General features: G+C 62.0%; 3 protein-coding genes across 9 annotated transcripts in view; 1 reads left to right on the top strand and 2 right to left on the bottom strand.

Moving 5' to 3' along the window:
• The first annotated feature begins 435 nt into the window (after positions 1–435).
• SAMD14 (sterile alpha motif domain containing 14) lies at positions 436–7,079 on the top strand. Its single transcript, XM_068661194.1, is given in 15 exon segments — positions 436–1,096; positions 1,795–1,849; positions 3,350–3,507; positions 3,751–3,835; positions 3,838–4,044; positions 4,137–4,163; positions 4,166–4,223; positions 4,503–4,577; positions 4,671–4,707; positions 4,709–4,799; positions 4,802–4,827; positions 5,652–5,768; positions 5,864–6,019; positions 6,854–6,938; positions 6,941–7,079. Coding segments are annotated over 14 exon segments (1,233 nt in total). The 5' UTR covers positions 436–1,096; positions 1,795–1,806; the 3' UTR covers positions 7,009–7,079.
• A 777-nt stretch (positions 7,080–7,856) lies between these two features.
• On the bottom strand, positions 7,857–15,052 carry PDK2 (pyruvate dehydrogenase kinase 2). Its single transcript, XM_068661195.1, is given in 13 exon segments — positions 7,857–8,486; positions 8,579–8,692; positions 9,499–9,521; positions 9,524–9,620; positions 9,709–9,807; positions 9,902–9,940; positions 9,942–9,979; positions 10,115–10,192; positions 10,494–10,583; positions 11,609–11,793; positions 12,002–12,073; positions 13,406–13,547; positions 14,844–15,052. Coding segments are annotated over 13 exon segments (1,236 nt in total). The 5' UTR covers positions 14,962–15,052; the 3' UTR covers positions 7,857–8,345.
• A 5,427-nt stretch (positions 15,053–20,479) lies between these two features.
• Positions 20,480–27,567, bottom strand: part of ATP6V0A1 (ATPase H+ transporting V0 subunit a1) — a 30,645-nt gene continuing 23,557 nt past the window's right edge. For all 7 annotated transcript variants that reach the window (XM_068660567.1, XM_068660568.1, XM_068660570.1 and 4 more), the window contains one exon: positions 20,480–22,356. In XM_068660567.1, coding sequence (XP_068516668.1) covers positions 22,263–22,356 — 94 coding nt within the window. In that variant the 3' untranslated portion in view covers positions 20,480–22,262. The remainder of the gene's footprint in view (positions 22,357–27,567) is intronic.

The raw sequence follows: 27,567 nt of genomic DNA, 5'->3' as shown, positions 1-27,567 counted from the left end.
GAAGGGGGGAACTGGGACGGGTGGGGGGTACTGGGAGGACTGGGTGGGGTGGGGGGTTACTGGGAGGGATGGGGGGGTACTGGGTGTGGTGGGGGGTACTGGGGGAATTGGGAGGGGTAGGGGAGGGGCCCTGAGAGGGGTGGGGGTAGTGTGGGGAGCACTGGGGGGCACTGGGAGAAGTGGGATACTGGGTGGGGTGGGGGGTACTGGGAGGACTGGGTGGGGTGGGGGGTTACTGGAGGGATGGGGGGGTACTGGGAGTAGTGGGAGGCACTGGGAGGACTGGGAGTGGTGGGGGGTACTGGGAGGGAGGGAAGGGGGCACTGGGAGCACTGGGCGGGATGGGAGGCACTGGGAGGACTGGGAAGCACTGGTTGTGGTGGGGGGGGGCACTGGGAGCACTGGGCGGGGCGGGGCATTCCCTGGGGTAAGGGAGGGCGGGGTGGGGGGGGTTTGGAGGGGGGCTGCGTGTGCGCGCGTGCCCGGGCCGTGCGCGTGCCCGCGGGCGGGTCCCCGGGCGCTGTCCGTTCAGCACCACGCGCTGCGCACCAAGCCGGGCCGGGCCGAACCGGGCTGAACTGGGCTGAACTGGGCTGAACTGGGATGAACCGGGCTGAACCGAGCCAAACTGGACCGAACCGGGCTGAACTGGGCTGAACTGGACCGAACCGGGCTGAACTGGGCTGAACGGGACCAGGCTGGGCTGAACCGGGCTGAACCGGGCTGAACCGAGCCAAACCGGGCTGAACTGGGCTGAACTGGGCTGAACCGGCCTGAACGGGGCTGATCAGAGCCGAACCGGGCTGAACCGGGCTGAACTGGGCTGAACTGGGCTGAACTGGGCTGATCCGATCCGATCCGATCCGATCCGGGTCGGACCGGGCGGGGTTGGGGCGGGGCGGGGCGGCGGATCCCACCCCCCCCCTCCCCTCCCCCAGCCGCTTCCGGGTTCCTGTCCCCCCCCCTCACCTCACCTCCCCCCCCCCCCCCATTCCCATCCCCATCCCCCCCCCCCCCGGCTAAGCCCGGCTCGGCTCGGCCCGGTTCGGCCGCGGGCCCGGCGGGGGGAGGCGCCCAGGATGCCCGAGGAGAGCGGGTGAGTGGGGGGGGGGGGGACACACGGCAAGGGGGGGGGGGTCAGGGCGGAACCCCCGGGAGGGAACAGCCCCGGGACAGCCCCCCCGGAACCACCCCACCCCCGGGACAGCCCCCCCGGGGCCGCCCCATTCTGGGTACGGCCCCCCCGGTGCCACCCCATCCGCGGTACAGCCCCCCCCCCCCCGTACAGCCCCCCCCCCCCGGGACAGCATCCTCGGTACAGCCCCCCCGGTACCACCCCATCCCCGGTGCAGCCCCCCCAGTATCACCACCCCCCCCAGTACAGCCCCCCCAGTATCACCCCCCCCCAGTACAGCCCCCCCAGTACAACCCCCCCAGTACAGCCCCCCCAGTATCACCCCCCCCCCAATACAGCCCCCCCAGTATCACCACCCCCCCCCCATTACAGCTCCCCCCCCCCCCCCACTGGCCTCCCTGGGGGCAGGGAGGGGTCTTTTGGGGGGGGGAGGTGGATTTGGGGTATCAAAGCTCAGATCTGCCCCCCCCCCAATGGTGCCACCAAGGCATGAGCAGCCCCCCCCCCCCCACCGAGAGACCCCCCCCAACCATCGGGAGGGATTTAACCCCTTCCTGACCGCCCCGTAACAACTGGCCTCATTACCTTACCCCCCCCCCAAAAAAAAAATATCGACCCCCCCCCGGTCCCTGACTGCCCCCTGCGCCCCCCCCCCCCAGCCCTGCCCCACCATGTCGGTCTCCAAGCTGCAGGACGCGGAGGATGAGGTTTTCGGTGAGTCCCTGGGGGGGGCTTGGGGGGGGGGCAGCACCCATTGGGGGGGTGCTGACCCTGCTGCCCCCCCCCCCCCTGCACCCTCTTGGTGTTGTGGTGGTGATGGGGTCACCTTTTTTTTGGGGGGGGGGGTCACCTGTAGGGTCGGGCATGGGGACGCAGGAACATGTGGGGGGGGGGGCAGGGATGTGGTTGTGGGGGGGGGGGGGGACACAGGGATGGGGGGACAGGGATGTGGGGGGGTGGGGACAGGGGGACACGGGGATATGGGGACACACATGGGGCACATGGCACGGGGACAACCAGGGGACACTGCCCCAAGCCACCCACCCCCTGGGTTTGGGGCACAGCGGGGCGGGGGGGTGCCACTTGCCCCCCCCCCCCAAGGATTTGGGGTGGCCCCATGCAGGCTGCGTCCCCAAGCAGGGGCCAGACCCTGGGTGACGGGGACATTGGGTCCCTGGGGACACCCCACAGCCCCGGTCCCCGCTGCGGGCACCTCTGAACACTTCTCTCTGTCCCCCTGTCCCCGTCCCACCCCCCCGGGGTGCCCCCCCCGTCCCCGTGTCCCCAACGCCCCCCCCCCCCCCCTCGCCCCCTGCCCTCTCCTCCGGGATCCCGCTGGTCCCTGTGCTTCCCCGTCCCCGTGTCCCCATGTCCCTCTGTCCCCTCCCTGTCCCCGGGGTGGCCTTCTCTTCCTGACCACCCGTCCGTCTGTCCCTGTCCGTCTGTCCCTGTCCGTCTGTCCCTCCGCTGCTCTGCCCCCCCCCCTCCTGTGCTCCCCCATCCCTCCCTCCTCGATGTCCCTGCCCCTCCCCCCCCCCCTGTCCATCCGTCCCCCCCTCTCCCCCCCCATCCCTGCACCCGTCTGTCCGTCTGTCCATCCCCACCTCCCTTTCCCTCCCCCTATCCATCCGTCCGTCTGTTCGTCTGTCCGTCTGTCTGTCCGTCCGTCCACCCCTCTCCCACCTCCTCGCCCTTTACCCACCCTTCCCCTCCCCACCCTCCATCCCCATCCCCTTTACCCACCCCCATCCGCGCCCCCCCACCCCTCCCACCTCCCCGTCTGTCCGTCCGTCCATCCATCCATCCGTCCATCTGTCCGTCTGTCCGTCCATCCGTCCATCTGTCCGTCCGTCCATCTCCCACCTCCTCGCCCTTTACCCACCCTTCCCCTCCCCACTCTCCATCCCCTTCCCCATCCCCATCCGCGCCCCCCCCACCCCTCCCACCTCCCCGTCTGTCCGTCTGTCTGTCCGTCCGTCCATCCGTCCATCCATCCATCCATCTGTCCGTCCATCCATCCATCCGTCCGTCCGTCCGTCCATCTCCCACCTCCTCGCCCTTTACCCACCCTTCCCCTCCCCACCCTCGATCCCCATCCCTTTACCCATCCCCATCCGTGCCCCCCCACCCCTCCCACCTCCCCATCCATCCGTCCATCCATCCGTCCATCCGTCCGTCCGTCCCCCTCTGCCCCGGTCTCTCTTTCACCCCCAGATTTTACCGCTGTGGTTCCAGAGACGCCGCGCCTGGACAGCAGCTTGCAGAAGGCTCGAGCCCGGCTCCTAGCCAAGGGCCGCCGGCACCGACCCTCCCGCTCCCGCCTGCGAGACAGCGCCAGCTCCACCGAGGGCGAGGAGGGGCTCGACGCCGCGGTGAGACCCCCGGGGGGGGGGGCACCCAAGGGAGGGCGAGGGGATTTGGGGCGCGCCAGACACCCCCCCCCCGGGAAAAATTTGGGGAAGGGGTGGAGAGGGAGGATCACGCAAGGGACAGCCCCAACTAGGGGGGATTTGGAGAGCCCCCAATGGGTGAGGATGAGGGGGGGGCACAGGGATTTGACGCCCCCTGTGCCATGTGCCCCCCCCTCCCTTTCCCTCCGTCCCCCCCCTCCCCAGGGAGCCGAGGGCAGCCCCGTGGCCCCCGGCTGCTCGCCCCCCGCCGCGCCGCCGCTCTCAGCCCCTTCGCCCTTCTCCGCGGCGCCGAGTTCTCCTTCGAGGCGGGGGCGGTGAGGAGGGCGTTGGGGGAGCCCCCCCCGGCCCCCTCGCCCCCCCTCAGCCGCTACCGGCCCCTCACCAACGCCTCGTCCCAGGAGGGGCTGGCGGGCACCCCCTCGCCCAAATCCTGCCCCAGCTCCGACAGCTCGCCCGGCTTCGCCCGCCGCGACGCACGGCCCCAGCGGCACAGCGAAGGTGAGCCCCCCCCTCCCCAAATTTCACCCCCCCCCCCAAGGTATCCCCAAGCAGGGGGCGCTGGGTGAGACCCCCCCGTCCTCATCCTGCAGATGACAGCAGGGACATGAGCCCCCCCGAGCGGCCAGCCCCACCGTGGGGCTGGATAAGAAGACGCGGAGGAAGTTCTTGGATTTGGGGTGAGCCCCAGTCCCCGGGGGGGGGTTGAGGGGGTGGGGGGGGGGTTGAGGGGGTGGGGAGGGGTGGATGTGGGACAGATGGGTGTGGGGGGGGTGAGGGGCAAGGGAAAGGTGGGGGGATAAATGGAGGGGGGGGCTGGAGGGACAGGGAGGTGGGGGGTCTCCATAGGGATGGATGGATGGAGACAGAGGGAGTGAGGGCTGGGGGGCTGATGGGTTTTGGGGGGGGGCGCAGGGCCAGCGGGGCACCCATCTCTCCACCCCGCTCCCCCCACGCAGGGTCACCCTCCGCCGGGCGTCCTCCAGCAAGAGCCGCAAGGAGAAGGGCAGCAACCGCCTGTCCATGGGCAGCAGGTGGGGGTCCCCCCCCCATCATGGGGGGGCTGCTGGGCCCCCTACAGCGGGTGGGGGCGGCTCAAGGACCCTAATACATGGCTCTGTCCCCAGGGAGGCGTCGGAGGGTCCCGGCCGCCCCTCGGGGTCCCCCCTTCCTGCCCTTCTCCTGGTTCTCGGACAGCGCCAGGGGCTCGGCGTCCCCCGGCTCCGCGTCCCCCGCTGGCTCCCCCCGGCACGAGGGCTCAGCCCCGCCAAATCCGCCTCCCAGGTCAGTGCCCGGGGGTCCCCGACCCCCCCGTTGGGGCAGGTGGGTGTAGGGGAGGGAACGGGAGTCCTATAGGGCCGGGATGCTGTAGGGAAGGTCGGTGCTTCTGTGGGTGAGGTCACTGCAGGGGAAGAGGTCAAAGGGGTTTGGGTTTGGGTAGGGGGACAAAGCCCCATAGGGTCGAGATAACTATAGGGGAGGGGGTCAAATCTATAGGGTTGTGTGGCTACAGACAAGGGGATCAAAGCCCCCTAAGGTCAAGATAACGATGGGCAAGCAGCTCAAAGCCCTACGGAGCCAAGAAAGTTATGGGGGGAGTCAAAGCTTCATAAAGTCAAGGTAGGTCTAGGGGAGGGGATCAAAGCCCCGTAGAGCCAAGACAGTTATGGGGGGAGGATGAGAGACCCATAGGGTTGGGTAGCTGTAGGGAGGGGGATCAATGTCCAGTAGGGTCAAGATAGCTATTGGGGTGTCAAAGCCCTTATAGGGTCAAGATAGCTGTCAGGGTGTCAAAGCCCAATAGGGTCAAGATAGCTATCGGGGTATCGAAGTCCTATAGGGTCAAGAGAGCTATTGGGGTGTCAAAGCCCTATAGGACCAAGATAGCTATTGGGGTATCAAAGCCCTTATAGGGCCAAGATAACTATTGGGGTGTCAAAGCCTTTATAGGGTCAAGATAACTATCAGGGTATCAAAGCCCTTATAGGGTCTGGTAGCCACCTAGGGTGTCCCAGCCCTGTGGGGAGGACAAGAAGGGGGCTGGGGGGGTGGGGGGGGGGCGCAGGCTGCTCTGGGGGCACCAGCCCTCGCTCCTCCCGCCGCCCCAGGACTCGCCGCTGAGCGATGACTCCCCGCCGCCCAGCTCCAGCCCGCGCCTGCCCGGTCCCACCACCACCACCAAGTGCTCCTACCCCTACCACACGCTGTCCCAGTCCTCGGACGAGGTGAGACCCCCCCCACACACCCCACCCAGGGTTTTAGGGGCCACGAGGTCGGCGTCGTGCATCCCTCTCTAAACACCCTCCTCCTGCCCCAAAAGTTCCTGGACGAGCCCCCCGGCGCCGCCGCGGGCTGGACGTGCCGGCAGGTGGGGCAGTGGTTGGAGAGCCTCAACCTGGAGCAGTACGTGGAGGAGTTCTTGGCACACGGCGTCGATGGCCCCCGGCTCCTGCACCTCGACGGTGCCAAGCTCAAGGTAAGGGGATGGGGGGGGGGCTGGGGGTGACAGTCCCTGCCCCTGGGTGGGGTTCTAGGTACCCCCCTGGGCTCAGGAACAGGGTAAAGAGGGTCTAGGTGTGCCAACGGGGTGCTCCAAGGGGTAGGAAGCTCCTGTTCTAGGTACCCCAACTGCTGTGCCAGGGGGTAACAGGTTCTAGGTAACCCAACAGGAGGCTCGATGGGGTGGGTTCTAGATCCCCCAATGGGGAGCACTTGGTTGGGTTCCAAGTACCCCAATGGGCATCTCCATGGGGTGAGAGATCTGGGCAGGTTCTAGATCCCCCAATGATGCACAATTGGTTGGGTTCCAAGTACCCCAACAGGCACCTCCATGGGGTGAGAGATCTGGGCGGGTTCTAGATCCCCCAATAGGGTATATTTGGTTGGGTTCCACGTACCCCAACAGGCACCTCCATGGGGTGAGAGATTTGGGCGGGTTCTAGGTCCCCCAACGATGCACGTTTGGTTGGGTTCCAAGTACCCCAACAGGCAGCTCCGTGGGGCAGGAGGTCTGGGTGGGTTCTAGGTGTCCCAACGGCCCCATCAAAGGCCAGCAGGCTCTAGGTAACCCAACAGGCTGCTCCGTGGGACAGATGTGGGTGGGATCTACGTACCCCAAGGTGCCCCATCGAGGGCCAAAAGGTTCTAGGTACCCAAAACACTGCTCCATGGGGCAGGAGGAGGTGGCCCCACACACGGCGTTCTAGGTCCCTATGGGGCTGGTGCACAGACCGGGGGGGGTTCAGGCACCCCAAGACCTGGGGTGGGGGTGCCATGTGGCCCCCCCCAGCAGCCCCTGGTGTGCCGGCAGGCGCTGGGGGTGGGCAGCTCCCAGGACCGCGCCGTGCTCAAGAGGAAGCTGAAGGAGCTGAGCCTGGCCGTGGAGAAGGAGCGCAAAGCCAGGAGAAGGCAGAGAAGCAGCGGGAGAAGCAGAAGAAGAAGGACCAGGAGCAGCGGCGGAGCTAGGGGGGGGGCCAGGAGAGCCCCCATGCCCCCCCTCCCATGCCCACTGCCCTCCGTGGGGGGGGGGGGGGGCGCCTGGCCCCGGGCACGCAGCGGTTGGCGAAGGGGAGCGCGGTGCCAGGCTGAGATGGGCACGGAGCAGGACGCGTGTCCCCCCCCCAGCGTGTCCCTGTCACCCCCCCTCTTGCGTGTCCCCTCCCCCCTCACCTGCACCCCATGGGCACAGACTGGGCCCCCCCCCCGGGGCCCCTATTCCGGATGCAAACAGCACGTTGGACCCCCCCCCCCCCAAACTTCATATCCCCTCCCCAACCCCAGCTGCCCCCCCACCCCAAGGGGTCCATGGTTTTGGGGGGGGGTCCTCAGCTGCCCCCCCCAAATCCACCCCGGCGTGGTGCGGCACCAGCCGAGGACAGTGCATGGCCTGACCCCCCCCCCCCCCCGGACATACACACCCCCAGTTGGGGTGCGGTAAGCGAATGCTGACCCCCCCCCTCCCACCCCCAGCCCCCCCCCCAGGTAAAAGCCCCCCCCCGGCACGGGGGCACCCCAGGAAATAAAAGGGTATCAAGGGCCAGTGCAAACCAGTGCGAGCCTGACTGGGATGTGGGGTCCTGGTGGGGAGGGGGGGGCTGTTTTTTTTTTTTTTTTGGGGGGGGGGCATGGAGCATGGCTGCAGCCCCCAAATCTGTCTCTCCCCCCCCCCCAAGTGCCACCAATGTCCCCAAGCCCCCAGCCTCTCCCCAAGCCCAAGGGGTAAACTGAGGCACGGAGCAGGAAAAGGGACTGCCATGGGGGGGGGGGACATGAAGTGGGGGGGTCCCGGGGGCCCCAAAAAGCCACCAGAGGCGCTCAGTCAACATCCGATTTACTGACAGCGTGGGGGGGGGGGGGGGGCAGGATCCCGAGCAGGTCAGAGCATGCCTGGGGGGGGACAATCCTATATGGGGGTGGGCAACCGTATTGGGGGGGGGGGCAACCCTATTGGGGGGGGTGGGGGGGGTCACACACGGGTGAGGACAGCTCAGTAGTGCAATGCCAGGGACGGCACAGGGAGCTGGGGAGGGGGGGCTCTGACCCCGCTCCCCCCACCCTGTCACGGCTGGACGGGGGGGGGTGGCAAAGTGCTACTGGTCATACTGGGAGGCTGGGGGTGGAACGGGGACAGCCCCTCGCTGCCCCCCATGGGGTCGCACCCTCCCTGGGACGGGGGTACTGGGGGGGGGGGGGGGCGCACCGGTTAGGGGACCCTGCCGCCAGCCCCCAGCCCCGTACCTAAATCCCACCAAGGCTTGGAATTGGAGGTGGGGGGGGGGGTCCCAGCGGAGCCCCCCCCCCACTTAGGGCACGCGGTAGGTGGAGGTGTTTTTGGGTTCGGTGCTGGGCACGCACCAGTCCCCGGCCTCCTGGCTGGCCTGGTAGTGCCGCCACGCTGACTTGTTGTACACCGGCAGCCGCTCCACCGAGTCCGTGGACAGAGCCTGGGGGGACAGCCGGGGGATGGGGAGCGGCCCCGAGACCCCCCGAAACCCCGAGACCCCCCCTGGAGAAGGGGATGGGGAAAGACCCCCACCTTTAGGTAGATGACGGCGTCGGTGCCGAAGCCCTCCATGGAGAAGAGCTGCAGGTCCCCCTGGAAGTACTTGGCGTAGAGGCGGGAGATGGGCAGCCCGTAGCCAAAACCGGCCTGGAATTTGGGGTTTGGGGGTTATGGGGTTTGGGGGTTATGGGGTCGGCACCCCAGGGAGCCCCCAAACCTCCCACGCCACCCCGAGTGGCACCGTGCGCACCCTCGGGTGTCCACGCGGCACCGCCGGGCATCCCCGTGCCAACCCCAGGGGTCCCCATGGCACCCCCAAATGTCCCCGTGCCATTCCAGGCACCCCAAAATGTCCCCATGTTAACCCCAAATGCCCCCATGCCACCCAAAGCACCCCAAAGTGTCCCCATGCTCCTCCAGGCACCCCAAAATGTCCCCACACCAGCCCAAACCTCACTATGCCACCCCCAAATATCCCCATGCCACCCCCAAACGTTCCCCGTGTTACAGCTGAGCACCCCAAAGCGCCCCCCTGCCACCCTAAACCTGCCCATTCCACCCCAAAATGTCCCTGTGCTAACCCCGAGCACCCCTACGTGACCCCACACCAACCCCAAGCCCCCCCCATACCACCCCCAAACTTCCTCCCACACCCCCCAAGTGCCCCCAAATGCCCCCGTGCCACCTCCAAGCAACCCTAAACATCCCATGTCACCCCCAAATGTCCCCATGCCACCCCCAAATGTCCCCCATGCCACCCCCACACCCCCCCACCCCACCCCCAAATGCCCAAACGTCCCCCCCCCAAACTCCTTCCACCACCCCTCAAGTGCCCCCAAATGCCCCCATGCCGCCTCCAAGCGCCCCCAAACAACCCCACACCACCCCCCAAACGTCCCCAAACCCCCCCAAACCCCCTCCCAGCACCGCCCCGGGATCCCCGTGTCACGTACCAGGGGGGCACCTACCAGGGGGGCCCCCCGGTGCCCAGCTGTGGGGTCGGAGCCGTGGAGTACATGTAGCTGAAGAGCCGCTCGATTTTGCGCAGGGGGACACCCATACCGCGGTCACTCATCTGCAGGGGGGGACAAGGGGGTGACAGGGGGTGGCAGGGGGTGGCAGACGCCCCCCCCATGTCCCCCCGGGGGGGGTCGGTGACGCACCTTGATGGAGAGGTCCTCCTGGCCCAGGGCCACCATCACCCTGATGGCCGGTAGCCGCGGGCTGTTCTCGTGGCTCTCCACGGTGGCTCGCATGGCGTTCTGGGGGGGGGCAAGGGGGTTTAGGGACCCCATAAAATGCTTCCTCCCCCCCCCCCCCCCAAAAAAAAAATCATTGGGGTCCTCACGGCGTTACCTTGAAGAGCTCGAAGAGCATGTGGTAGAGGTGCGAGGGGGACGTAGACGATGCTGATGGGCTGCTGGGGGCTGCTCGCTGCGGGGCACAGGCACCGTCAGTGGCCCTCCCCAGCCCCAAAACAGCCCTCCCGAAATCCTCCCCCCACCCCGACCCCATAGCGGGGACCCCCCCCCGGCCTCACCCATAGCGGGGACCCCCCCCCGGCCTCACCGTTCACCTCCTCGATCTCCAGGTCGGGCGAGGCCATGTAGTACTTGTCGCACAGCAGCTTGGCCATGTTGTAGGCGTCTGCGGGGGGGGGAGCGAGGAGGAAGGGTCGGCACGCTTGGCACCAAGGCTTTGGGCCCCCCCCTTTTCCCCACACCCCAAAATATTTTGCAGTTTTAGACACCCCACAAACCGCCGGGGTGACCCCAAAACACCCAGGCACCCCTTGGCTGAGGCTTGCCCAGCTCGTGACACGGGTGGCTCCCGGAGAAAGGAGATCAGGGGGACCTTAAGGGACTGCACCCCCCCCTCCCAAATCCCCTCCCTGATGCCGTGCCCCCCCCGGCGGGGTGGGAGCCGACCCCCCCCCGGCCCCACAGACCTCTCACCACGTTGGCCACGCTGCAGTGGGGGTCGATGCTCCCGATGTGCTTGGGGTGCGCCGGGTTGGTGCTGCCGTCAAAGAGCAGCGCTGGGGAGGTGCGGGGGGGGGTGTTAGTGTTGGGGACCCCCATATAAACCCCACAAAGACCCCCAGATTGGTGCCCCCACACCCCCAGCTGTGCCCAAGGTTGGGTTTAGGGTCCCTCTTATGGTGGGTGACGTGGGGACAGGGGTGGGCGCAGGGGCAGGGTGGGCACGCAGGGGACAGGGACGTGGGGCAGCCAAGGTGCACAAGCACTGGGGGTGGTGGGGACACCTGGGGACAATGGGGACACCTGGGGACAACGAGGACACCTGGGGGACAACGGGGGATATTTGGGGATGATGGGGACACCTGGGGACAACACGGGACACCTGGGGATGATGGGACACCCGGGGACAACACGGGACACCTGGGGACAATGGGGGATATTTGGGGATGATGGGGACACCTGGGGACAATGGGGACACCTGGGGACAATGGGGGATATTTGGGGATGATGAGGACACCTGGGGACAACAGGGGACACCTGGGGATGATGGGGACACCTGGGGATGGTGGGGGCAAGGTGATCCTGAGCACACAAGCAGGGCGCACAAAGTTCGTGGGGACGCTCGGGGCAGGGGTGACACTGGGGACAAGAGGGGACACCCAGGGGTGACAGGGGACACCCAGGGCTGGCAGGGTGCCCCAGAGGGGACAGGGACACCCAGAGCTGATGGGGACAATGGGGGCAGGAGCAGGATGCTCAGGACTGCTGGGGACACCAGGGACAAGGGGATGCTGAGCACACAAGCAGGGCGCACGGGGCTGGTGGGGACGCTCGGGGCAGGGGGGGACACTGGGGACAAGAGGGGACACCCAGGGGTGACAGGGTGCCCCAGAAGGGCCAGGGACACCCAGAGCTGATGGGGACAACGTGGGCACGAGCAGGACTGATGATGGGATGCTCAGGACTGATGATGGGACGCTCAACGCGGGGTGACACCGGCAGCGCTCGGGACCACCGAGGGGACCCCGGGGGTGACGTTGGGGACCCGGGGGTGACATTGGGGACACAGGGGGACCCTCACTGTGCTGGTTGATGAGCATGCGGATGGAGATGCGGCTCAGGTAGAAGCGGTCGAGGAAGTACTGGATGTTCTGGTTGGACACCGGGTCGTCCCCGTAGGCGTCCTTGTACTCGATGACGCCCTGCGCCATGGTGGGCACCACGTCGTTGTGCCGGTTCCGGATGGTGACCAGGGCGTCGGTGAACCTGGTGGGACAAGGGGGGGGGACACAAGGCTGGGGGGGGGACACAAGGCTGGGGGGGGCACCCGGTCCTGGCACGGCTCTGATCCACTCCGGGTTTTCCCAGGGATCGGAGGCATCACGGAAAACCCGACGTGGAATCCGGTGGTGGCTGTGCCAGAGGTGACAAGGGGGGGGGGACACACTGGGGTTGTCACCCCCCCCGCACTTACTGCCCCAGCGTGGCCTGGTCCTCGGGGTCCCTGTCGTGGAACTCCATGATGTCCAGCAGGCTCTGCACGTACCTGGGGAAGGAACCGGTCACCCCCCCCCCCCCGAAATTGGGGGCACCGGGGGTCCCCACTGCAGGGCGAGGGGCTCAGCACCCCCCCCCCCGGAGCGAGCGCTGCCCCATGAAGCCACCCTAGGAGGGGGGGTGGGGGGGGACACATGCTTGCCCCATAGCACGGTGGCCCTGGGGACGGTGGGGACACAGACGGGGGGTGTGGGGGTCCCAGCGATGTGCCCCCCCCCCCAAATTTATGTGCTTTGGAGAGGGGCTGGGACTGATCCTGCCACCCCCCCCTGTCCCAAATCTCGCAGGGCTGGCACGGGGACAGGGACGCCACCAGCAAACAGCCCATCACGTGGCCGCGCTGGGAGAAGGTTCAAGCTGCCACCAGCTGGCAGGGGGACGTGGCCCTTAAAGGGACACCCAGAGCCTGTCCCCAACACCCCCAGGGACACCCCTCTGTCCCCCCCCCAGCCACCAGGGCTGGCTTGGCCCTTTCAGGGGGCAGGAGGCTGTGGCAAGGCTGGGGACCCCCCCCCGGCCCCGTGCTGGCAGCAGGTGACGTGTCCCCAAGCTGGCCGGCAGCCCGTGCCACCAAAGGGCTGGGTGCCACCCGTGCCTTGTCCTCGTCCCCGTGCCACCCCCCTGCCCCCCCCGCCCCCCAGCAGCACCCTCTGGATCTGCTGGGGACGAGAGCTGGTGGCAGGAGCGGCGGTGGCAGCGGGACCAGTGGGGGCACCCAGGCAGGTGGTGGTGGGGGGGTCACCCTTGGGGGGACAGTAGTGGGAGCTTGGGGACAGTAGTGGGACCTGGGGTGACGGTGGTGGGTGCTCGGGGACAATAGTGGGACCTGTGGTGGGACCCATGATGACAATGGTGGGACCCGCGGTGGCACCGGGATCCCTCTGGGTGACAATAGTGGGACCTCAGTGACAGTGGTGGGAGCTGGGGTGACAACGGTGGGAGCTCAGGGACAATAGTGGCACCCGTGGGGACAAGAGTAGGACCTGTGGGGACAATGGCAGGACCCATGGTGACAACAGTGGGACCCGTGGGGTGGCACCCAGGCAGGTGATAGTGGTGGGATCCCTCAGGGTGACAACAGCAGGACCTTGGTGACAGCAGTGGGACCCGTGGTGACAATGTCAGGACCCTGGTGACAACGGTGGGACCTTGGTGACAACGGTGGGACCCACAGTGACAACGGTGGGACCCATGCTGGCAGCGGCAGGACCCACGCTAGCACCCAGGGGACATCCCCATGACCCTGAGGGGGCCGTGTGGCGGCAGTGGGGGGGTGGTGACAATGGGGTGGTGTCCCCCCCCCCGGGGTGTCCCCGCTCACCAGCTCTGCACCAGCTGCACGGAGGGGGTGCGCAGGACGCGGTCGGGCAGGAGGTTGATCTCCTTCATGATGTTGGACAGGCGGACGGGCAGCTCCTGCCGCAGGAAGGCGAAGGAGGTCTTCTCACAGGCATTGCTGGACCCTGGGGGGGGCACACGGGGGGGGGCACAGAGGGGGGGGGTGAACCCCATTGGACCCCCCCCCCCCCCAACTCACCCCCAAGCCCCCCAATTTGGGCTTCGTCCCCTCCGCCAGCAGGAACCGGTGGGACCGCGGCAGGGCCCTGATTTTAGGATCCTAAAGGGGTTGAGGGCACTGGGACAGGGCTGGGCAACCAGTATGGACCAGTATGACCAGTATGGAGCAGGCTGGGGCTGGAAGCGCCTCGTCCCATGCCTGGGGGGGTTGGCCCAGTGGTGGCACTGGGGTCCCCAGGTGGCCGTGTCCCCAACCAGGGGGGGTGGCACAGAGCCTGGTGGGGACATGGAGGGGGCTATAAAGGGGGGGGGGCACATCCTGGGGATAAAGGGGGGGGCATAAAGGGGGGAAGCCCAGGAGGACCTGGGGAGGGGGGGGGGACACAAAACAGCATCAGGGGACCCCAGGGTGCAGCCACCAGCAGGGACGGGGGGGGGGGGGGGGGGGGGACGTAAATAAATATAGCCCTGACATTAACCACGCGGGGGGGGGCGGGGGGTGACAGAGACGCAGAGACAGCTGGGGCCACCCTGGGGAGCATCACGGGGGGGGGGGGGCGATGGCATCCCCTGGGGAGCTGGGGATGGTGGGAGGGGGACCCCAGGGCCTGGTATGTACCCGGGGGGGGGCAGGACAGGGCTGGAATAGTGGGGGGGGGATTAAGTAAAGGGGGTTTGGGGGGGGTCAGAGGGGGCAGGACGCCCCCCCCCCGAAGCAGGACAGCGTTTTGCTAGCCCAGCTTTTTACCTGTGGGGTATTTTCCAAGGGGGGGGGGTCTTACTATCCTAAATGAGGGTGCACGCAGGGGACCCCCCCCCAAAATAACAACCGGACACCCTACCAACGGAGGCGGGGGGGGGGTGTTTCCCCGTACCCTAACACTACGGGGGGGGGGGGTCCCTCCTTAGGGGCAGCCCCCCCCCCCCCCAGGCTTTCTCCTACCCTAGGGGGGTGCTCCCCGGGAGGGGGGGGGGGCGGTAATTTAGGGAAGGGGTCGGTAACTAAGGGGGGGGGCGGTAACTAAGGGGGGGGGACGGTTACTACGTGGGGGGGGCGGTTACTACGTGGAGGGGGGGGGGGGCGGGACACCGGCTGTTTACCGGTTGGGGGGGGGGGGTTGAACAGAGCCAGCTATTGCCGAGGGGGTCTCCTCCACCGCCCGGTCTGGGGGTACACCGAGGGGGGGGGCAAAATGGGGGGGGGGGCAGCACCCGCCGCGGGGGGGGGGGTTGTTATTTACCGAAGTCCAGGAACTGCTTCATGGAGAGCGGCGAGGGCGAGAACTTGCTGAAGTGCTCGATGTAGGTGGGCACCCCCGCCAGGGCCGCCCGCTTCTGCAGGCACCGCAGCAGCCTCATGGTGGTGCCCCCCCCCCGCCGACCCCCCCTGGCCCCCCCCGGCCCCGCCGCCGCCGCCGCGCCCCCCGCGCCCCAGCTCCCGCGCCCGCGCCCGCCCCTTTCCCGCGCCACGCCCCCTTTGGCCACGCCCCCCGGTCACGGCCCGCCCTCCACCAATCAGAGCCCGCCGGCCCCACTCCGCGGGGTTAAGGCGCGCCACGCCCCCTCTGGCCACGCCCCCTCCAACTCGTTAACCCCTTCGCGGCCGGAGCCGGGCCGGGTTTAACCCCTTGGGTGCCGGAGTGGAGCGAGATGGCCTGGGCGGCGCTCTGAGCCCCTCCCCCCCCCATAACCCAAACCAAGGGGAGCCCTCCCAATAATCCCAACCAAGGGAGCCCCTCCCCATAACCCCAGCTGGGAGAAGCCCCCCACCAGTAATCCCACTAAGGGATTAGTGGGATTAATATTCCCCAATAATCCCAGCTGGGGGAGTCCCCACCAATAACCCCAACCAAGGGGAACCCCCCAAATAGCCTCAACCTGGAGAAGCCCCCACCAATAATCCCACTAAGGGGAACACCCACAATAACCCCAACCAAGGGGAGCCCCCCCCAATAATCCCAGCCGAGGGACCCCCCCCCCGTAACCCCAGCCGAGGGGAGTCCCCCCAGTAATCCCAGCTGGAGGAGTCCCCCCCAGTAATCCCAACTAGGGGAGTTCCCATCAATGACCCCAACCAAGGGGAGCCCCCCCAATAACCCCAGCCGAGGGGAGCCCCCTCCAATATCCCCAACCAAAGGGAGCCCCCCCCAATAACCCCAGATGGGAGAAGCCCCCCCCAATAACCCCAAACAAAGGGGAGCCCCCCCAATAATCCCAGACGGGGGGAGTCCCCCCCAATAACCCCAACCAAGGGTAGCCCCAACAATGACCCCAAACAAGGGGAGCCCACCCCAATAACCCCAAACAAAGGGGAGCCCCCCCCAATAACCCCAACCAAGGGAGCCCCCCCCAATAACCCCAACCAAGGGGAGCCCCAACAATGACCCCAACCAAGGGGAGCCCCCCCCCCAATAACCCCAGCCGGGAGAAGCCCCCCCCAATAATCCCACTAAGGGGAACCCCCCCAATAACCCCAGCCAAAGGGAGTCCCCCCAATAATCCCAGTTGGAGGAGTCCCCCCCAATAATCCCAACTGGGGGAGTCCCCACCAATGACCCCAACCAAGGGGAGCCCCAACAATGACCCCAAACAAGGGGAGCCCACCCCAATAACCCCAACCAAAGGGAGTCCCCCCCCAATGACCCCAACCAAGGGGAGCCCCTCCCCCCCAATAATCCCAAACAAAGGGGAGCCCCCCCAATAATCCCAGCTGAGGGACCCCCCCCCCGTAACCCCAGCCGAGGGGAGTCCCCCCAGTAATCCCAGCTGGAGGAGTCCCCCCCAATAATCCCAACTAGGGGAGTTCCCACCAATGACCCCAACCAAGGGGAGCCCCCCCAATAACCCCAGCCGAAGGAAGCCCCCCCGATGACCCCAACCAAGGGGGATGGAATGGGATGCCGATGGGATCTTCCCTACCATCCCGTCTCTCTTGAGCCAATTTATATTCTATTCTGTATTATATTAAATTTTATATTATATTTTATATTTTATAATATATTTTATAATATATTTTATCTTTTAGGAGCAGCCGCAGTGACTCCAGCCAAGCGTATCTCAGGGAGACGGGGCTCCGCCCTGGGGGCGGGCAGCATTTGGGCTGGGGGTGTGCTCCGGTCCTACATCCAGTACCCAATTACACCACAAGGTGTACCCAAAGGCTTCCTTTGGGAGCATTTTTGATGGGCAAAAGTGGTGCCCTACGAATTGTCTAGGGTCCCACTTAGGGTTTTGGCATAAACATGGCATATGTTTAGGGCTCTTTGGAAAGAGAGAAGGCACAGAGCCCTGTGTCCTGTGGGGTCAATAAAGGCTCCCAAAGGGAGTTCAGGTGTACCCGAAGGTTTCCGTTGGGAGCATTTTTTGATGGAAGAAAGTGAAGCCACACCTGTTTTCTAGGGTCCTACTTAGGGTTCGGCTTGGTGTTCCGGTTATGGTTACATATAGGGTTGTTTGGAAAGGGAGAAGAAGCAGGGTTTAGGGTTAGGGTTAGGGTTCGGGTTTGGGTTTAGGGTTGGGGTTAGGGTTTAGGGTTAGGGTTAGGTTCTAGGGTTTGGGTTAGGGTTAGAGTCATTAGGGTTAGGGTTAGGGTTAGTCTTAGTCTTATTGTTAGGGTTAGTGTTAGGGTTTGGGTTGTACCCAAAGCCTTCCTTTGGGGGCAATTTTTGATGGGAGAAAGGGGCTTTGTAGGCATTTTCTGGGGTACTATTTTAAATCTGTCTTTTAAGGGGGACACTACAGGGGGCTCAGACGCAGCAGGGTGCAGGGGGCTCAGGTACCCCGGGGATGCTGCAGGGTCCTGGCAGCCCGGACTGGCAGGAGCTGGGCTCGGGGTTCAGCTGGGAGCAGGAAGGGGACGAGGTGCAGCCCCGGGGCTCTCCCTGCGCCTGCTCTGGGTGCCCAGGATTTGGGGCTGGGGGGTTTGTCCTGCAAAAGGGCAGCAAAGTGCCCGGCATCCCATGCATGCTGCCCCCCCTGCACCCTCCCAGGTGCTTTGCTCAGCCCCAGCCCTGCGGGTGGAAGGGCTGGGAGCCAGCCTGGGGGGGCTGCGGGGCTGCTGGAGAGGCACGGGGTGGGGGGGACCCCTCGGCTGGCACCCCCCCGGGTGGCCGCAGCGGTTCCCACCAGGGCAGGAAGCGTTTGCCAAGAGCCTGCGGTGTCGTCACCACCTGCGGGGCCTCGGCCGGCATCGCCTCCGCTCTTCTGAGAATTCACCCCCGGTTCCCCATTTCTGCAAGGACGGGGACAGCTCCCGGCCCTACAACTGGGGGCACCGAGTGTGCCGGGGCTCTGCCCGCAGCGGGGGTCCTGGGGTCCCCTCCTGCCCGGTGCCCAGCTCCTGGCAGCCCCGCATGCTCGAGCTGCAACCCGCAGCGCGCCTCCACGCACCCCTGCACACCCTGACCTCCCCAAAACCCCGGAGGCCTCCACGCTGCTCGCACCGATGCTGAAATTTTGGGGCCAGCAGCTGTGGAATTTGCCATTTTGGGTCTGCCTGCGCTTCCTGTGGCAGGTGAGAGGCAGGGGCTGGGGGTCCCGCAGTCCCCCCTGTGGTTTCTGTGGGGCTGACGGAGCCGGGTCTGGGCTTTCTGGTGGCGGAGATGGAGGCTGAGCCCCCCAGGCAGCCCCGCAGCTGAGGCCTGCTGGCTCGTGACACTTGTGGCTGCGAGGCCTGGCACCTCTGAGCTGCTGTGGGGTCCCCTAGGGGACATGGGGTGGCTCCTGGGTTGCTTCTCCCGCAGCGCCAGGTCCTGTGTGGGCAGCGGGGTCCCCGTGGGGAGCAGCCTCTGATTTTCGGACACGATGCCCCGCTCCGGCACCCCGAGCGGTGATGCTGGACCCGGGGCTGAGGCGCCGTGGCCTCCCTGCACCACCACGGCGGCGTCCACCTCAACCCCAAGGTATGGGGCTGGGGGCTGGGGGCTGCAGGCAGGGGTGGAAGCAGGACCACGCTGACGCCGTCCCCTGCCCATCAGCCCCAAAACATCCTGCTGACCTGAACCCCCCCGGGTGACATCCACAGCGTGGACGTCCAATCCACACGGGTTGGGGGAGGCCACATCGTGCTGGTGACATCCCTGGGGTCCCAAACCAACACATCCCCAGGGCTCCGTGAGGTTCAGGCTGTGCTGTGGGGCTGGTGGAGGGGACACCGAGCCCCCGGCTGGCCCCAAAAGGAGACGAGGAGCTGGTGCTGGTGGCCTCCTGCATGCTGTGATGCCCCTGCCCGCAGCCCGGGGAGGCCAAACCGGGGGGGAAACCGGTGGCAGCCCCCCGGGAAGGGGCCCAGGAGCTGAGCGTGGCCGTGCCACCGGGCAGCAGCAGCTGGGACACGGGGGACGGGCAGCGGGGTTTGGGTGGGAACCGGGACCGGGGGGCCCGATGAGGGCAGTGCTGTAGCCCGAAACCGGAGGAGCCCCAGGAGGGGGTCCCGGGGGGCTCAGCACCGGGAGCAGCTTTGCCGTAGGATGGCCCCGAGGAGGGGGCTCGGGGTGGGGGGCTCGGGGCTTCGCTTGCTGCGCTGCTGGGCACAGCCTCCGGGGAGGCACCGGGACCGGGGGTTAAGGGGGGGGGGGGGGGTCCCGGTGCCGAGCAGGGGCAGCTCCAGCCTGCAGAGGGCACTGCGAGACCGGGCAGCGGCGGGGGAACCGGGGGAAGAAGCGGCCCGAGCCCCCCCCCCCCGAGCCCCGGGGCCGCCCTCGCTGCCCTACCCGGGGAGGAGACGGGGCCACGGCCCTGGGCTTGGTCTCCATCGGTGGAAGTGGAGGGGGCTCCAGCGTAGCCCCCCCCCGGAATGGAAACGGCGAGCAAAGGCAGCCCCGGCACTCCTGGACCCCCCCCCGCAGGGATCCCAGGGGGAGAAGCACAGAGCTGAGCCCCCCCCAGGAGCACAAAGGGGAACCTGTGCTGGGAGATGGTGTGGGGCACCCCCCTGGGGCACCCATCTCCCGTGGGGGGGCTGTGGGAGGGCACCCACCCCCTCGGGGGTACTGCCCAGGGCAGAGCCTGGCTCTGGGGACAGCCCCGACCCCCGCTGCTGGAGGAGGGCGAGCTCAGGGCTCCTCCGAAATGAGGCCAGGGCTCCCCGCAGCCTCCCCTCCCCTGCCAGCCCTGAAAGCAGCTCAGCAGAGCTATGGAAACGGGCAGAAATATTTGGATTGCGCACCAAGAGCTCGCTGGGGGAGTGGTGCAAGGGAGCAGGAGAAGGGGTGAAAGGGGAGAGCAGCCCCTGGCCACAGCTGGCACCCAGAGCAGCGGGGGAACCATGTCCCTGCGTGGGGCAGGAGCCTCCAGCTCCAGGGACACGGCCAAATTCAGGCTGCCCAACCCCGCTCCTCCACCAATCCATTAGGAGACGGAAGCACAGCAAAGCTGCAGCAGCTTGGAAAACACAATCAGCCCCAAAGCCCACGGCAACCTCCCTTCCGCTCCTCCTGCGCATTTGGAAAAAAACCCGCAGGCAGCTCCGAGCCCGCAGGAAAGGCCTGAGTAAACACGGCCCGGGGGGCTCTGGGCTGGAGCAGAGCCTGTTTGCCTCAGCCCCATGGAAAGGGCAGCCACAAAAACTGGGTTTAATCAAGGTTTAATTTGTAATTCCTGCGTGTGTGCTTCTCGCAGGGAGCAGCCGAGGCAGCCCTGCTCTGCCCCAGCTGGCCTGGGTTCAGGCTGGGCAGCGGGGCTATAAGCACGGAGACATTCCAGCCGAGGCACAGGCACGCTGCTCTCGTTTTACAGGCTGCTCTCCCATCCCCTCTCCTCTTAGCAGCCACCAAGGTGACAGAAAAACCCAGAGCAGGAAGGTTTTTTAAGGGCCCCGCTCTCCCCCGAAGCCTCCCCAGCATCAGGGGGAGGAAAGAAGGAGAGGCCACACCAGAGGTAGTGCAGTTAGTTTAATTTATAGTGACCATCAGCAACACGTTCCACCTGGGCAGGACTGCGGTCGCTGCTCCAGCTGCATTTTGATGTTGTCTTTCTGCAAACACCCTTGTAAACATACAGCAAGGTCTGCCTGTAAACACAGCAGTGGCCCAGAAGGTGACGAAGCGCAGCTCCGCACGCACGCGTGACACCATCTGCACCAAGTGCACACACACCTTTCCCCTTTCTGCGTGGCATTTCTGCTTCAGATCCAGGTTACGATGATTCTTGTTATTGTTCTACGCTGTCCATACATAAATACTCCAGATCCACTGTGACAATTAACAACAAGTTCACACACAACACAGACACACACATACAGCTCCCTGCTCCTACAGCTACATCACGGTGAGGAGGGCAAGGCAGCGCTCACCTTGCACAGGAGAAAAAGCAACGGCTGCAGTGGGAAAATACGGCAGAGAATCCACTGCCACGGAGACTTTTTTTTAGGGGGAAGACCCTTTGGGGAAGACTCAGCCTCTCTTCTCCCTTGATGGGCCTCTTAGACCATGAACGTACCCTTGCCATAACGGTGTAGGCACCGGGACCTCTGCTCCTGCAAAAGCTGGATGCTGTCATGCACAAGGGGTCAGCTGGATGTGCCAGCACCTCTGAGGGCTTTGCAGCCTCGGGGCTTTGTTTTGAAATGAGACAGCCACGGCAGTCCAACTGGCAGGTGTAGGTATCTTACAGCAGGACCATGTCCACGAGGCGCACAGGCAGCCCCGCGCACTGGGGACACGTGTAAGGACCTGTAAGGAACACCAGAGCACTTCCCAATGTACCCCACATCTGTCCAAAAAACACCCAGTCTCTCTCTGTCCATCTTTCCAGTCATGGTTTTAGGCTGAGCTGTGCAGGCTGGCCCCAAGGCACCTGCACACAGGCCTGGGCTAGCAGCAGCGAAGTCCCCGTGCTCACCAGACTCCAGAAACAAGCAGCAGAACCAGGCACAGAGCTTTGCCTGGGATATTTGAGCATGCAGATGCTTGGTTAAAGGAGCATCTTCTCTCCATGAAGGAGAGAAACCGGATTTATTTTTTTTTCAAGGACAAGCCAGGCAAAGGCCAGGTGTTTCTCCATCACTAGGGCACAAAGAGAACCCCCCCACACTTAGCTGAGGCCCCTCGAGCTATGCCCCTTCATCCCAGCACCTCAAGCCTTGTCCAGAGGTCAGAGAAGAGCTGAATCTCAAAGGGTAAGAGGTTGTTTTTGCCAGATTAAAAAAACATTGCACATGTGGAAGCACTGGAGGTAGGAGAAGCACACCCTGAACTGCCCATTGCTCATAATTTAATCAGAGGCAGAGACACGCAGATCTACATGCAAAGCTCCCTGTAAAAAATCTCTTTTCCTGAGCAGCAAGCTTTATGCAAGCTGAAGTTGCCTTTTCTTCTCCGTGTGCCTTTATGCCCACTCAGCTGTAGCTGCATTTTTCTCATGCTGCCCTGATAAGCCTGCCAGGAAGCTCACAACACGAGAAGGACACTATTACACACCACACCGACACTTCATGCACTTCATATCTTCAGCAGTAAACTTAAGGAAGGAGCAGTTTCTTTGATCCAGTGTCACTCAGTACCCGAGAATGCCAAAGCTCTCGGCTTGGAAATTCCACGATAACACTCGAGGCTGCTGCAATAAGTTATTTTCACTAGGGGAGGAGTACATGCAACTCAGACACACGGGACAGTACTAGGCATAGATCACAGGTGGTTAACACTGCTGGAGCAGAGGGATCTCTAATCGTCAAACTTCCCTTCGCGGATGGTATCGAATGAGAAGGGCAGGAACTTGAACCCAGTGCCAGTGTAGAACTTGTTCTGGAACTCAATCCTGCAAGAGAACAGAGCGAGCACTCATTAGAAGGGCAGGTCTCTCACGAGAGCTGGAGATTAGCAGGAACTCCATTAAAAAGGAGCTGTTTATGGACCATAAAAAGAAGCCTTTAAAGAGGAAGAAGTAGGATTATGATGTAGCTCAGCTGCTGGCACAAAACCCAGTTTGTTTGACGTTTCTGGAGCAGAGGAAAACTGTCAAGGTACTGATCCCAGCACCACAGGCAATAAGGGCAACAAAACTAAGAACTCCTGAACCGTGGTGTCACCTAGAAGCACCTAAAAGCACCCAGCATTTCCTATAAGATCACGTTACCTATAAGACCACGTTACTGAAGTTCACATTTTCACCACAACAAAGCTCAGTCGCACGGTGCTGTGCTCTGACTTCCTCCATCGGTTGCTTCTGTTTATTTACTTAAGCATATTTGGTTTTTGCCCACATGACTCCTTCTCCCGAGCTAGAGATGTGCCTGCTGCCTGAAGCTGAACATTAACTTTGCCTTGTTTGCCTGCTTCCCCTAATAAACTCAGTTTAAAAAAAGAATTATGCTCGAGAACTGTCCAATGGTCAGCAACAGCTAAATAGGGAGAGAAAAAAAAATAATCCCATGATTCACAATAAAAACAAGCACAGTGTTTCAGGAGCCTCATGAGCAACACTTTCCACTGCGTGGCCCACTAAAAAACTTAAGTCTCTGCAGGAATCAAGCGGCAGCAGATTGTACAGCTATTCTAGCACAGTTCAAAATAAATGCAGAAAAATCTCACTCTAATTATTTTTTCCAAGTTTGAGAACCATGGCAAAGCCCAAAGCTGATGGAATCGCAGCTGGCAAAAAGCGGTTTCTCAACAGAGCTCAGGAGTCAGGAGTGAAACTCATAAAAAGAGCTTTTTGCTCATATGTTCTGCTGCCTGTTCATGCCGATAAGCAGAGAGTTCCCTGCAGAGGAATCCCTAGGATGAACAGGATTTTCCGTGGGGGAGGAAGGGCTCCTTGCCAACACGCTCCAGTTTTTCAGGAACCCTGATAATCTCCATAAGTATCCTGTGACTAAGTGGCTGTTCTGTAAGCAAAGGGAAATAAGAGGCAGCCGGTTGGGTATCTGACTCACACAGAACCCACTGTAAATGAAATGTTAACCCCGATGATTAACTGTTCCAGCTGGCCCTGACACCCAAAAGCTCCTTTTGGACAGACTCAGTTACAACTGGCCACAACTGGATACCCGAAGCTCAAGGGAGGCTGTTGTAAGGTTAGAAAACCAGTGAAAAAGTTTAACTACATTCCACAGCTTGAACTGTGTGTTTTTCCTGCAATTGTCTACAGAGTAATGCCCAGAACCCAAGGTCCTTCCCTGATATTAGAAATTGCTGTTCCCAGGGTCACTCACACTCCCATGCACGCTAGCTTTACTGCTACACTTTGTACTGTCTCTCAGTGATGAAATTCTGCAGAAGAATTTACTAGACAGCAGTGTAAAGTAAATAAACAGACCAGAAAAAGCTTTCTGGCGGTTTGCATTCAAGAAAACCCTCTTTTCAGCTTTTTTCTTCTTCTTTTTGTAGTAATAGTTAAGTGTTTGCCGGGCTGAAGATGCAGGGATTTTCCAACCCGCTGGTCACAGAATAACCAAACTGTTTGGAAAAACAGGCAGCTCCCCGTCCCGTCGGGAAGCAACTGCAGAGACATCTGTTGAACAGGAAACCCAACTTTCAGTTAGCTCAAGTGCAAATTCCTGCTTGGTATTTATATCCTTAAGGAACACGTCGATGCCTGAGCTGGCAGCGACTCCGAGGGCAGCCTGCAGTGCACCTTGCGGGTGCAAAGCCAGCAGGGTGTTTGTGCAGAGATGGCTGTAGCCTCTCTTTCCCCAGAAGGACAGCAGTTTCACATGCTGCGGGATCATTCCATCCTACGCTTGGGGCAGATGGCCTTTTAGAGCAGTACCGCGCTGCGATGGTCACACTACAGACATACCCTGGCTTATGACCTTTATGAAGGAAAATAAATACATTTCTGGCGAGTGGGTGGGGAGCTGGGCTTTACTACTCCCACGTCCGCTGGCTGGATTGCAAGTGGGATGCAGCTCCAGCACGCCCACGCCTCTCAGAAAGCAGCACTCCCCCTCGGTGGCTGCAGGCCAGGAGCAATGCCAGGGCAGGGCAGGGCCTGCCTCTCTTCTCAGCTTACAGCTGAGCGCAGCCATCTGCAAGGCACCACAGAACTGCTGCTTTTTATTTACTCCACCCGGTTGTTTGAGGCTGACCACGCTTGTGTTTGAAACCTATTTTGGTGGCACTGGGCAGCCCCACAGCCTTTGGAACAACGCGGGCTTTGTGTGAGCTTCCCACCTGCAGCTGCACCTAACGTTGTGCGACCAGGAGGAATGCTTGGGATCTGTTTCGCTGCCTCCAAGGGACTCAGCTCATCCTCTGAATGTCCATGAACCTGTGGCAAACAGCTCAGGCAACACATGGCAAAGAAAACTCACATTTATATCTGTCTCAAGTACATGGCGAAGTGCACACACCTCCCAGGGACGCTGCTCATGCACTCAGGAAGGAGAAACCAGACTCCAACCCTTAGCACCAGCAGACAGTCCTCCGTGTTTGCCAAACCCATACTCACATGTGGGAACCACTCTCTCCATGCTGATGGACGTGGGCTGAGGTGTGGGAGCTGAAACACGCACTGGGGTGATTAGAGCCAAGCCTGGACAATGGTTTGGCCATGGCCTTGGCAAGAGTAAGAACTCCCAACCCTGGAACTGAGCCTCCACATCACAGTCATCTTTTATCACTTACCTGCCTCCTGCAGAGCAGCACGAGCCCCACTCTTTGCTGCTCTGAATTAACCTGATTTGCTCTGCATTATGCCTGCTGCTATCCGTTCTTTTCAGCAATGGCCTGCTCTCAGTACATATTCTAAGGAAAAGAGCTTCCAGCTCTAAACCAAGCCTAAAACCTTGCTTTAAACAGACAGCTCCACCAAAACAACATTTCTGCATCAACTGCTGGTGCTGTGAGCCGGCTCTGCATCCAGATACAATAGTCTCTTTTTGGGCAAAGTCTATGTTTGCTTTCATTAGAACTGCTGACCAGCTCATAAAGAAGTGAGGTACGATAATGTAAACAGAGATGTCAGGCTCCATCACCGCAAAGCAAATACATTTTGTATTTCAGAACTGGGATGTTACAATGCAAGGAATTAACCACACGGCATGGGGCGTAGCTCAGACAGCTACCGAGTTCCAGCAGACCTCTGATAAAGGAGACTGCGATCTTGGCAGCACTGTCAGTGCTTTCCTCCGCCTCAAAACGCTTCAGAAAAACCCAGCCTGCAGAAAAAATGCTCGCTTTCTGAAAAAGCACGCAGCAAATCCTCCTCATTTGGGACTGAGGGGCAGAGCTCATGGAAGAATCTGTTCTTCCCACTGAATGACTCCTCCTTTCCAGGAAGGCTGAGCCACCCACACCTTCAGAATTCCAGATAGGTGACTCTTCTCCCAGAGCCACAAAATATGATCTGCTCTTCCCAGGACAGCTGCATTTGATCCTCCACCCCCCGCTCTCTGAAAAGGAAACACCTACCACTGGAAACATACTGATTCCACGTTCAGAAGCAAAAAGGAATGTGAACAGCATGTTGTTTTGAACAACTGCAGGTGCCTTCCTTTCCATTGTGATAATGAAAACCCAACAAACCCGAAATAATTCCAGCACGTCACCTGCAGTGTGAAATTGATGCTTTTTAGACCCTAAGCTTGAGCAGATTTTTCGTAAAAACTTTTATTTACATTCTCATAGAAGTTTGAAATATATGTTCAGGGCAAATATCCCAATTTAGAACCTCAGTCCTGCAGTTCTCCAGCAGGTGCCTGGCACTGCTCTGCACGGCACCCGCGATCCACGTGCCTACTGCTATTGCTCAGCTGGATTTTTCTCTTTGCCTGCCATTTCAGTGACACGCATCTTCCCTTTAAACATTTCTAGACCATATTTTAATCATACTTGAGAAACAGCTTGGTAATATGAAAAGCCACCTCTCTGCTGAGCTGTAAACTCTAGTTCACCCTTGTTTCAGGTGCTCTGTCAGCAGTATCCCTAAGTGTGGTCTGTGATTATCACCACATGATAAGTATCTGCAGAAAAACATGCTTGCTTAACTAGAGTGAAAAAGAAGAGGCATTCAGAGCCGTTCACGTACTGTTATTCAGAAGCATGCCACAAAGCACTGCAGTCCAGGCAAGCAAGATTTTGAAAATCCACTAACTCACAAGCCACTGAAGATCAGGAACACCACGCAGAGTCAGAGTGCTGGTTGCTCTGTGCTGTTAGCACTAATATCGAGCTGGGTGTGCAGAGCTCCCTCTTCACACTGATGCAACCGTGCATACAGTGACAGCAGTGTGAGGATGAGGAAACACCAGCCAGTCAACAAGAAGATCTCAAGTGACTGGTATGATGATTTCTAGGCTGGATGCCAGGAAAAACAGAAGCACCATCCAGCAGCCATTTGCAGGAGCAGCCCCCCCACGAGAGGCTCCCTCAGCACAAGATGGAGACACCTCTGAACTCCTGGGCAAATCTCAACTCACTCGAGCTACAGAGCCCAGGCACACCACAACATTTCAGTGTGCACTGAAGCACACTTGTCAACAGAGAACACAAGGGGACAAAGTTTTCATTCCCCAGGAGATGGGGAAGAGTGCAAAGAGACTTCTGCTTGTTTGTTTCTAAAAGGCACTGGCTTCCTTTTCCACTTACGAGACTATTTTTAAAAAGTGCTCAGAACAGCCTTTTTCTCCCACCTAAGCAAAACAGAATTCTCCTTGTGAACTTCATGTGACTTCACTTTCAAACTACCAGGAGAGAAATGACCATAAGAGGTGGCAGCAACCAGAACTCTCCAGAGAACAGGCACAGACTCACTCGTCTACACTTTAGCCTGAAGAGGACCCCAGCAGAGAGCACAACCCATCCCCATGCTGCTCTTTTGATTCTACTGGCATGCCAAACAGGGAATCTGAAGTGGAACAAAAGGTGCCCTTAAACACGGATTAGAGAAAGCTCTTGAACACTTTCCATACTTGGGTGCAGAGAAAGTGATGAGCACTTGACTAATTCCTTCTTGTTTGCTGGCTGGCTGCATAAAGAGGAACTTAAGAATCACGCGAAAGAGACTAAGGAAGCATCAGTAAATAAA

The sequence above is a fragment of the Anas acuta genome, chromosome 25 (genome assembly GCF_963932015.1).
Source record: "Anas acuta chromosome 25, bAnaAcu1.1, whole genome shotgun sequence".
NCBI lineage: Eukaryota > Metazoa > Chordata > Aves > Anseriformes > Anatidae > Anas > Anas acuta.
This window is presented reverse-complemented; position numbering and strand designations above follow the sequence as displayed.